The sequence below is a fragment of the Trematomus bernacchii genome, unplaced genomic scaffold (genome assembly GCF_902827165.1).
Source record: "Trematomus bernacchii unplaced genomic scaffold, fTreBer1.1, whole genome shotgun sequence".
Lineage (NCBI taxonomy): Eukaryota > Metazoa > Chordata > Actinopteri > Perciformes > Nototheniidae > Trematomus > Trematomus bernacchii.
Genome location: NW_022987727.1, coordinates 8,058,276 through 8,069,684, shown reverse-complemented (window position 1 = coordinate 8,069,684; position 11,409 = coordinate 8,058,276). Strand labels below are relative to the sequence as shown.

Genomic DNA, 11,409 nt, shown 5'->3' with positions numbered 1-11,409 from the left:
GCCATGTTGGATGTGAATGAACGGGAGGAGAGATGCTGCTGCCGCGCCGCTCCTAACGCTCAGACCTCCAGCTCCACGGACCACAGCGGGTAGATGCCAACTCTCCAGGCCGACGGAGAGACGGGGGAGCCTGGGGGAAGGTGTCGGGCGGTGCCGGCGGTCCTGAAGGGAACGAGGGAGAGAGAGAAGTAACGGGGAGAAGGGAAGACGCACTCGAGGGAGGACGAGAGAGAGAATAGGCAGAGGTGGAAGAGGGAGAAAGGACGGAGAGACAGAGAAAGGAAGAGACTAAATGGCTGCACCGCTACCGGGCTTCACCCCGCTCCTGCTCTCGTCTCTGGCACTCCACCTGCTTGTCCTCGGCCCTTTGTTTGCCCTCACCCCGGAGACGGTGAGCACAGGAGGGGCTTCCAACCGGTGGACCCCGGGCCTCTGTCACCGAGACGCCGGTAAAGTGAGCCGGCAGCAACAGAAGCAGCAGCGCGAGGAAGCAGGGGAGTCGCCGAGAGGCAGCTGGAATCTACGCCCCAGCAGGTGGACTGTAGAGCGGATACATACTGAGGGATGCTGTGGAGTGGGGACGCTGGGAGGATATACCCAGGATGGGGCGAGGGGGACACGGAAGGAGGGACTGAAAGGAGTCGGGACGTTTTCATCACCTCCTCCTCCTCTCCCTTCAGGTATTAGGAGCAGGTCGAGCTCTGATGGCGTCGGCGCAGGAGAGGGAGTGGAGAGAGGGAGGATGAGGAGGAAGGGCGTTGTTTCTTCTCCAGCTTCACCTGCTTTCACCTCCTCGCCGGTTCAAAACGGCAAAAAACGGGCAGTACAAAGGACTAGAGCGTGCGCGCAACGGTGGCCGGCGTCAAGGCCACACCTCGCCAAACGTGGTGCCGCCGGAGCCTTTGTGCACGCCTCTGGCCTGTACGGGGCACCCGGAAGTGTAAGGAGGAGAGGGGGAGAGGTGTGGGAGAGGGCTCGTGAGGTGAGGATAGTCTTTGCCACATGCTGCTCTCTGACACCTGGGCATCACTGCTGGTCAAGCCCTAGCAAACAAGCCCTCTCCCCGGCAAACATCCCCACACTTGGCCACTTGCCAACCGGTTGCTCTTGTTGCATTCATCCTCTTTCTGGATACAATTCAGCACACAGCAAGGCTTCAAAAAACACCTTTAAATGTCATCCCCGTTTCACCAACAATTCAGACTGTATCCAGGGATCCACATTGGAATACATGTGTCATTTTACAACCGGCCGCACAGATCCAATGCATCCAGTTTACAGGGGGAGCAAACCAAACACAGCTCGGGATGCTTATTGGGGCTCTGCCAGCGTGGACAGGAGGGCTGGTAATTGTTCTCATTTTGGAAGGCACAATGTTATCGATCCCAGCAGCAGCACAGAGGGGGGTGATGATAGCCGTTTGACTAGGTGCATTACGTGCAGGGAGAAAGACAGGGGGACGATGAGTGGGGGAGATGAGGAGGAGGGGGAGGAAACGTACAGATGTTGCGCACCGGTAGTGATTAACCCCAGTACCTTGGTGCACCTCGATAGTTGTGGGTCCCCTATTCGTGAGGCAAAGGCAGTTTATTACCACGCCAGAAACATAGATAAGAAGAGGGAGGGAAAAGATGGACGAGAGGGAGGGGTAAACCAAGGCTACAAATATATTAATTTATCTAATTATCCGGATAATGATTTGGCTTTTCCGTTTCTGACGCGCCTATGTAAGACTGGTAATGAGCTTCCGCAGGGGAAATCAGCACCGGCAACCAGAGGGCAGATCAGGCAAACACGGGGAGACATCGGGGAGGTTCCCGGTGGTTGCTTCGGTTGTTTGGACAGAAAAGAAATGGGGGATGGATATTTAGCCGGGTTTATGGTCCCACAGGGAGTCGTAGCTCAGAGGAATCTCCCCATCCAATTTTCCCCCACAGAGACGCATGATCAACGTTTTCCATCCAATAAGAGCGGTATTGCTGATATTGTATCAAACTATGCGGGCCCGATAATGAATATCCTCCCTGAAACACAAACAGGCGATTATGCAGAAAGTGTAAAGCTATCCAAACTGCTCCGTCTATCTGCAGAAAAAGTAAACGCAAGTTCAGAGTCTGCCGGTGACTCAGGCTTTTTCTCGCCTGCGAAGTTTCCCGTTATATCTCCCACGTCTCGCTTTGCAGCAGCAGTCACACCACGTATTCTCACTCAGCCCGATGGCACCACAGCAGAACACCTCTCGTTTTTCTCGGAAATGAACCTGACCACACGGCGGGATGACTCCACACGTTTGATTGACCTACCCTCTCTAAAGGACGTGATTTCAGCACCACGGACAGTTTCCCCAGACTCCCAGCGCGTGTTTTTATGGAGCACATTCAACAGCAACATTAATAACAACAACGAAGATGAGCAAAGCAAGGACATAAATGGATTTAATCATGAATCTGAAATAGAACAATCTCAGTGGCATGATCAGACACAGCAACAAGACCTGTGGGAGACAGCATTACTAGACATGGTCAATGCAGGCTGTGCTGACAGCATTTCCACAGACTGTTCAGCCACCAAGCAAGGGGATCATGCACATATGCAATTAAAATCCGGTAAGCAAGTGTCATTAGAGCCTCAAGGTGTGAGACAGTCAGATAGGCGGCAGATGGGTGCCGAGGCAGAGAGGGAGAGACATGCAGAGAGGGAGGGAGAGGGTTTTGAGGGGTCTGCTGCTGTTGCTGTTGGGGGAGGAAAAGTACAGGTGGGGGAGGGCAAGAGAGAGGCGCGGCTAATGGGAGGCAGAGAACCAGGGGGAAAAGAGCAAGAGGAGGAGGAGTGGGAGAGGGAAAAAGCAATAACAAAGGCAAGCCGGGCAGAAGAGAGAGAGGCTGAGAGGGAGAAGGGTCAGGATAGGGGCAGGAGCACCACCATCATCCCACAGCCAGATAGCAAAAAAGGGAAGAAAGAGAGACAGGCAGATGAGAGCCACGAGGTTGGAGAGGGGGGTGAAAGGGGGGTGGAAGGGAAGGAGGAGAGGCGCAGTACAAGGGGAGAGAGGAGCCTGGAACGACTGATAATAGTAGCAGATGATGATGTCTCACAGGGGGAAAAGGGGAGGAAGATTTTGATGCCCTGGCCCCGCTCTCGGCGTGCAGCAAACAAACATCCCCATTTCTCCCAGTATAACTTCCAAGTGCAAGTAGCTGAGAATCAACCAGCGGGTACTTCAGTCATTATCATGTCCGCCTCAGACCCAGATGCGGGAGATTCAGGCAGGGTCAGCTACTCCATGGCCCCGCTGATGAACAGTCGATCATCTGACTACTTCCACATCCACCCAGACACAGGGCTCATCACCACCACTCAGATTCTAGACAGAGAACACATGGACTTGCATTACTTCCGAGTCACAGGGACGGATAAGAGCGCCTCTCGGCTCTCCGGCACCACAATGGTGGCCATTACTGTGTCAGACCGCAATGATCACTCTCCTATTTTCGAGCAGACAGAGTACAGGGAGACGATCAGGGAGAACGTAGAGGAGGGGTATCCCATCTTACAGCTGAGAGCGACAGACTTAGACTCCCCATCCAATGCCAATATCCGGTATCGCTTTATCGGTGATAAGGTTACAATAGCCCGGTCGGCGTTTGAGATTGACCCCCGCTCTGGCCTCATTACAACCCGCGGAGCAGTGGACCGGGAAATCAACGAGCACTACACTCTACTGGTGGAGGCCACTGACCAGGGGAAGGAACCGGGGCCGCGCTCTTCTACTGTTAAAGTGTTTATCACTGTTCTCGATGAAAATGACAATGTGCCACAATTCAGCGAAAAGCGCTATGTGGTAGCAGTGAAGGAGGATGTTCGGGCCCACACTGAGATCCTCCGTGTGAGTGCCACAGACATTGACAAGGACAGTAACGCTGCTGTTCACTACAATATCATCAGTGGCAACAGCCGTGGACAGTTTTCCATCGACAGTGTAACTGGGGAGATCCATGTTGTAGCACCGCTGGACTATGAGTCAGAACGGGAGTATACTCTCCGTGTTCGTGCCCAGGACAATGGCCGGCCACCTCTCTCCAACAACACCGGTATTGTCAGTGTTCAGGTGACGGATGTAAACGACAACCCACCAATCTTTGTCTCCACACCTTTCCAGGCTTCTGTGCTCGAGAGCGCCCCAGTTGGTAGCTCCATCCTCCACATTCAGGCCATTGACACTGATTCTGCTGATAATGCCCGTCTGGAGTACAGGTTAACTGGCACCAGCTCTGACACACCCTTCGTTATTAATTCGGCAACAGGCTGGGTCACTGTGCGCACCATTCTTGACCGAGAGTCTGTGGAGCACTATTTCTTTGGTGTGGAGGCCAGGGATTATGGCATGCCTCCTCTATCTGCTACAGCAAGTGTAACAATAACAGTGATGGATGTTAATGACAACCGGCCCGAGTTCATCCAAAAGGAGTACTATTCTCGCCTGAATGAGGATGCGTCTGTTGGTACCAGTGTAGCGACTGTGACGGCTGTGGACCGTGATGTCAACAGTGCTGTAACCTATCAGATAACAGGGGGAAACACCAGAAACCGCTTTGCCATCAGCACAGCAGGCGGGTCTGGACTTCTTTCGTTAGCTCTCCCATTGGACTACAAACAGGAGCGCCGTTACGTTCTAACCGTCGCTGCCTCAGACCGCACACTCCACGACACCTGTCAGGTGCACATTAACATCACTGACGCCAACACACACCGGCCTGTTTTCCAGAGTGCCCACTACTCCGTTAGTGTGAACGAGGACCGACCACCTGGAAGCACCGTAGTTGTAATCAGTGCCACAGATGATGATGTAGGCGAAAACGCTCGAATCACATACTTTCTCGAGGACAATATCCCACAATTCCGCATTGACACCGGCACAGGGGCGATAACGCTCCAGGCAGAGCTCGACTATGAGGACCAGATGACCTACACTCTGGCTATCACAGCTAAAGACAACGGTATCCCGCAGAAAGCAGACACAACATATGTGGAGGTGAACGTGAATGATGTGAATGACAATGCACCTCAGTTCCTCAGCACAAGATATCAGGGAACAGTGAGTGAAGACGCCCCTCCCTTCACCAGTGTCCTCCAAATTTCAGCCACTGACCGTGACGCGCACACCAATGGTCGTGTTCAGTACACCTTTCAAAATGGCGAGGACGGGGATGGGGACTTTACCATCGAACCTACATCCGGTATAGTCCGATCTGTTCGACGCTTGGACCGTGAGAGCGTGCCATTCTACGAGCTCACAGCCTATGCCGTAGATCGTGGCATACCCCCTCAGCGAACCCCCGTCCACATCCAGGTGACGGTCCTAGATGTCAACGACAATGCCCCCGTCTTCCCTGCTGATGACTTTGAGGTTCTAGTGAAGGAAAACAGCGCAGTGGGGTCTGTGGTAGCCCAGATCACAGCCACTGACCCCGACGAAGGCACTCACGCTCAGATCATGTATCAAATTGTGGAGGGAAACATCCCCGAGATCTTTCAGATGGACATCTTTTCAGGGGAGCTCACTTCACTCATTGATCTTGACTATGAGGCCCGCAACGAGTATGTCATCGTAGTCCAGGCAACCTCGGCTCCTCTAGTCAGCAGGGCCACCGTCAGGATCCGATTAGTGGACCAGAACGACAACAGGCCCACTCTGCAGGACTTCCAAATCATTTTCAACAACTTTGTGTCCAATCGCTCCAACAGTTTCCCCAGCGGGGTTATTGGAAAAGTACCCGCCCACGACCCCGATGTGTCAGACAGGCTGCACTACACCATCGACCGAGGGAACGAGCTTCACCTGCTGCTCCTGAATCACACCAGTGGAGAGATCCGACTGAGCCGAAAACTGGATAACAACAGGCCGCTGGTGGCTCCCATGCTGATCACTGTCACAGGTAAGAGACCGTGGAGGGAAAATGGGAGGGAGGGTTTTTCTGTCTAGTCAGTTTGGATTCCCCTGTAGCTTATTTCACCATGACAAATCCTGTGAAGATAAAGACTCAGACTCTGCAGGTTAGAGCAAGACAAAAGGGTTGGTTGAGCTCTGGGCATTGCAAACACATTTTTCTTCTGTCTATTTCCTTCACTTGTGTATGTGAGATAATGAGAAATGAACTGGGCTTCTTTAAACACATTTACCTGATGTGTGTAGGAGGTGCAACAATTAGACAACTAGATTATCGGCCTGCTTCTAAGACATCTGCTATATGTATCTGAGTCCCTTAAGGAGAAGGCTCTTGGGAAAATGTGTGTGCATGGGAACACATTAGATTTACCAGAGAGCATGGGGGGTGAACATTTAGAGATTGGTGCTTGTCTGTTTTGCAGAGTTTCAAAGTGTAGATGAGGTGAGAGGTTAAGGAAAAAAGGATCACGAGAAAAGAAAGTGTGTTTGAGGAAACACATCAGAAGGAGGAAAATGTGTGCGAGAAGAGAGATACATATTTGAATGTGAGATACCCGACAATAATTATTAGTCAGATTCTCATATCAAAAGTTCCCATCAGTCAGCATTTTAACAGCTTAGGAGATAAGCTAGAGACATAAAGCATGCTTTTTTTTCCTTCTAGCTATGAGCTTTGTAGCTGTGAGCAGCTATCAGTATCACAGTACCACCCACGCTTTTTGATTGACAGGTGATCTCGACTGAGTGCAGTCCAAGTTGCCACGGCAATTTTGTAAATCTAAAGAAAATCAATTTTATAGGGAAACAAGAAAGCAGAGGGTTTCGCCTGGCAGAGCCAATGACTGTCACTTGCTGTTAGATATCCAATGAAATGGCATCAATACTTCCTAATGTTATTTATTTCCGGATGGAATGTCTCTATTCAGTGTTTACCCTGTGGGCTTTTAGCAAAGATAGACACACTTTGATTTTCTAGGCAAATAGCCACTTAACTTTACTGACATCCTTGTTCACTATCCATTATGTTGATCATGTCCTGCACTGAGAAATAATATTAAAAGTATCTCTTGGTCCTAAATTGAATTTATTTTGAATTGAAGCCGATTGCATTCTAATTTGTTTGTAGGTGTATTTTGCTGTTTATTTGTTTGCATTTCCAGGCTTTGGCTTTAAGAAAAAGGCTTCCTAAAAGCCTGACAGGCTGCCTTGCTGTCAGTGATCAAAGCCTTGAAAGCAAAAAGGGAAAGAAGCGAGAGCAGCGTTTTGTTTTGTGTTGTGTTTGTATTCTGGCTTGGGAGTGTGTGACCTGCTACCCTATTTACACTGCTTTATACCAGCCTCACTGGTGACGATGCTCGCTTATACATATTTAGTTTGGTGTCATTTTTGAGTTCATGAGGGAAGTGAATTGTGACTGAATTAGTTAATGAACAAATGAGCAAGTGAGTTTACTGTAAGACTCAGTAAGGGAGAGAGAAATATAATATGAGAGTGAATAAATGATCAAATGACTGATAAGGGAGTGTGTCAGTAAATGACTGAGTTGTAACACACTGAAGTGATTCTTTAAGTACACAAGTGTTCAAATAAGTAAACAATTTGGGGCATATAAAAAAGGTTGAACAAGTATGTGAGTGGGCAAGTAATTAAAGAAGTGAGTTAGTGAATAAAAGAGAGACACAATTATGTAAATAGGTGAAGTAGGAGAAATGTGTGTGTGTGTGTGTGTGTGTGTGTGTGTGTGTGTGTGTGTGTGTGTGTGTGTGTGTGTGTGTGTGTGTGTGTGTGTGTGTGTGTGTGTGTGTGTGTGTGCCTGTATATAATGTATGTATGTGCCAGCCTTTTGTCTCCATCTGCTTTCTTCCAGTGTGCATTCAGTTCAGTTCAACCAGACGTGCAGATTCATTTCCAATTGTCTCGCTGCTCTTCTCTCATTTTGAAAGTATTTGACTCTCTCTCTCTCTCTCTCTCTCTCTCTCTCTCTCTCTCTCTCTCTCTCTCTCTCTCTCCTCTGTCGCTCCAGGATTTGACAGTTATGAGATTATAATGAAACAACAGTCAGCCAGAGTCATGCTCCGAGCCAAGCTGTCACTTTCATTGTTCACTGTGTGTTATCTGTGACTACCCTTCCCTCCTCTCCCCATCACTTCCTTCCTCTCCTTTATTCTACCCGTCCTCGAACGCACAGAGGGATGGATGAATTCTTCTCCTTTTGATTCCTTGCATTTCTCTCTCTTCTTTTTCATCAAGCTTCCTCCCATTTTCCCCTTCTGCCTTTTACTTGTTTCTCATTTTGTCCTCTTTTTAAATCTATCTCTTGAGTCTTCGCGTCTTGACCTTGTGTAGTATTTCTTTCCTCGCCTGCTACACCTCTTTCCTCCTTTTCTCTCTCCCTCCCTCCCTTTCCCTCTTCCCTTCTTCTGTATTCAGTAATCCATCCTTCTGTCCTCCGACTCTTCCCTGTAATCCTCACACAACTCTCTTGGGCCGTGTCTCTTCCATGCCATATTCTTTTCAACTCTGCTCCTCCTTCCTCCTCTCCACTTCTCTGCCTTCTCCGCTCCTTATTTGCTCTCCTTGTATGTGTAAGTCTCCTCAAGTGTTGTGTATCGGTGTGTGTTTCCGACACGTTTGTATGCATGTGCATGAACAGAGATTCCTCGGTGTGTACGTGCTTGTGAAGGATTTCTGTTCGCACATAGTAGTTCTGGGCACAAGTGTGTTTGTGTACGAGTGTGTGTACTCTCAGGTGGCTCAAAGCATGGCACTTGAGAGTGTATTCATGCCTTTTCAATGAATAATATCTATGCATGCCAGAGAGTGGTGGGGCAACACTGCTGCATGACATGCTTTCTTATTTCCTCATCTTTCACACTTTTCTCCCATTTCCCTCCCCCTCTCTCCTTTTGACAGTTAGCTCCAGTCTATTGATTCTCAGGATAATGCCCATATTTATGGTGCACAGAGATTAAACGCTGCATCCATGCTTGTGTTGCCAGCAGTTTCAGCACACACACATTTACATTCACACACTGGCTTTGGGGATATTTGTTGGAGGCATTAAAAAAAAAGAAGCTCATTCTGGCTTGGCCCCCCCGAACAGCTTCAGCTCAAGGTGCCTTTGAGCAAAGCAACCCCCAATTGCTCCATGTGGCCAGCAGAAAATGCTGCCACTGCTCTGGCCAAGTCCCAGTTGTGAGTGTGTGTAGCAGCACTGGAAAAGAAAACATGTGCCATAGACTTCCCTGGGTAGATGAAGACTTTGGTTGATCAGCCCTTTTAACAGTGGACATCTTGACATGTGATAGCAGGAAAAGCACAGGTTTAAGTAATACTAATTATCGAGGGCTTCATTATAATAAGTAGTTTCAGGGTCCCTGTATTACACATGCTGGCTCACTGTCACACTGAGACACTTGAACAGAGACACGTTTTTAATATTATTACTATTATTCTACCAGGCTAAATACCTGATGGGGAAAACGCCTTTTGGCAGTGAATACTTCAGTGGTTGGAATGAAAAACGTATTTTGTGTCAAGACATTTGTCTCAATATTCGGTTTCAATATTTCCTGTTCTTGCTTTTAGAAGTTTCTTAATGACCGTTGCCAACACTGTGACACATTTCAGCCATATCAGGTTTCATGCTAACTACCTTCACCAGGGAACTTTGCTCATTTGTGTTGCTTTAAAAAAAAAAAAATGTGCTGAATGCCAAGCCCGTTCATAGTGACAAAATGCTCCTAATTGGTCGTTATTCTGATATGTGGCACCTGTTTATCTGTGTTTCTGATGACGAGTAGGTTGATGATTAGTCAAAGATGTATGAATTACAATTTTGAGCTGCATGGGAGGATAGAAATACCATAACAAGCTGAAAAACACACCACAAACAGTTGCCTATTCACTAATCTTGTTTAAAAGGAGCAACATTAGTATTCATTGTTGTGTTCACATGACGGATGTTGGTCCATTTCTTCCCTTTTAGCTCTGGTTTGGTATAGGCTTACTCGTTAGAAGTTAGTTTGTTGCTGGGCAGGTAGTTCACAGTGGGTTTGTCAGATTTCTTTTATTTAACAACAGCTGTTTAATGTGCTGGAAAAGAGATTGGTGAGAGTAGTGTGTGACTGAACCAAACAGAGAATGTTCTGGGCAATGAAACGACACACAGAAGAGGCAAGAAATTCATAGAGCTAGAGGTTTTTGTTCGAAGTGTAGTTTGTTATTTGTACATTTGACACATGCAGGCACTTATGCTGAACTGGTCCTTTATGCTTGTGTCAGTGAATGAAAGAGTGAGCATTCTTCAAATTAGTTAACGCATCTAAACCCAAATATCGCATTCATAACATGCACCAGTTTATTCCTCCATACTGGTGTTATGTTTAATGTCTTCTGTTAATGCTGGAGATTCTGGGAGTTTATATGGTGTTGAAAATGAGGACACATCATATATTCATTTAAACACTGGCTTACTATATGCTATAATTGTTAGTATATGTTAACTGTGACTCAGGTCAGTGCATCATGAATACACTTACAGTAGATATAGGTCATTGCACTGATGATAACTTGAACCTAACCCATGCATTATGGGCCTATACTGTACGTATGTGTAACGCAGCTAATGCATTTACATGGGGGTCAGCTGAAAGAGGGCAACACCCGAGAGAATAAAGCTCTGAATTATCCTCCTTTTATATAATAATCTGTTTTTACAAGCATAATGGTACAATGAGGCGAGAGTACAGTATGTATTATTTCTTATTTTATTGCCATTGTTGAGGTCATTTCCATATTTCTACCATCTATGCATTGCCTTTTTCTATAAGATTGAATGTAAAGAAGAAAGAGAACATTGACTTAGGATAAAAAAGGAAACTGAACACAGACATTAAATGTCATGAACCAGTTGTAATGGTGTGTTGTGATGAAAACATTGCGGGTCCCCTGAACCTTGGCGCCCTGCAGGCTTAGTTCCCCTCGCAACAAAGTGTTCCTGCTATAATAGCCCTTTCAAAAATGTGTCCCCTATTGCCCTGTATTGATTTAGGTTGCTGAGCCTGCCAACACTTTTAGAGAAAGAGAGATCATTTAAATGTTTTCCAATTCATTCATACATACTTTGTACAGACCAGTACACAATGCTCACTACTCTACAGACTACTGGAATACATATATGCTATGTTAGCTAACAATATGAACCACTATAATCTAAGTAGTTTAACTGAATACTTTTTTTCATGGAATTTTATCTTTGTACTGTTTCTACAGCTTTGGTAAATCCGGCAATTTATCATATTATATTTAGCTTTATTTTTTTATTTTTTTATATATAGATATGTTTGGGCAAGCGAGTGCTTTTATTAATAGACGCAGTGTTGAAAGAGTAGAGGTTTTTGCTTGATATTCCGCAGAGTCAAACCTGAGTCGAACCAACGTACTGGGCAACAGTGTGTAAT

At 47.2% G+C, this 11,409-nt stretch overlaps 1 protein-coding gene across 2 annotated transcripts in view; it reads left to right on the top strand.

Annotated features, from left to right (window-relative positions):
- Positions 1-218: 218 nt before the first annotated feature.
- Positions 219-11,409, top strand: part of celsr3 (cadherin, EGF LAG seven-pass G-type receptor 3) — a 104,173-nt gene continuing 92,982 nt past the window's right edge. The window contains exon 1 of one of the 2 annotated variants that reach the window (XM_034145037.1): positions 219-5,936. In XM_034145037.1, the coding sequence (XP_034000928.1) occupies positions 293-5,936 (5,644 nt within the window). In that variant the 5' untranslated portion in view covers positions 219-292. The remainder of the gene's footprint in view (positions 5,937-11,409) is intronic. The other variant, XM_034145038.1, reaches the window with a different exon arrangement.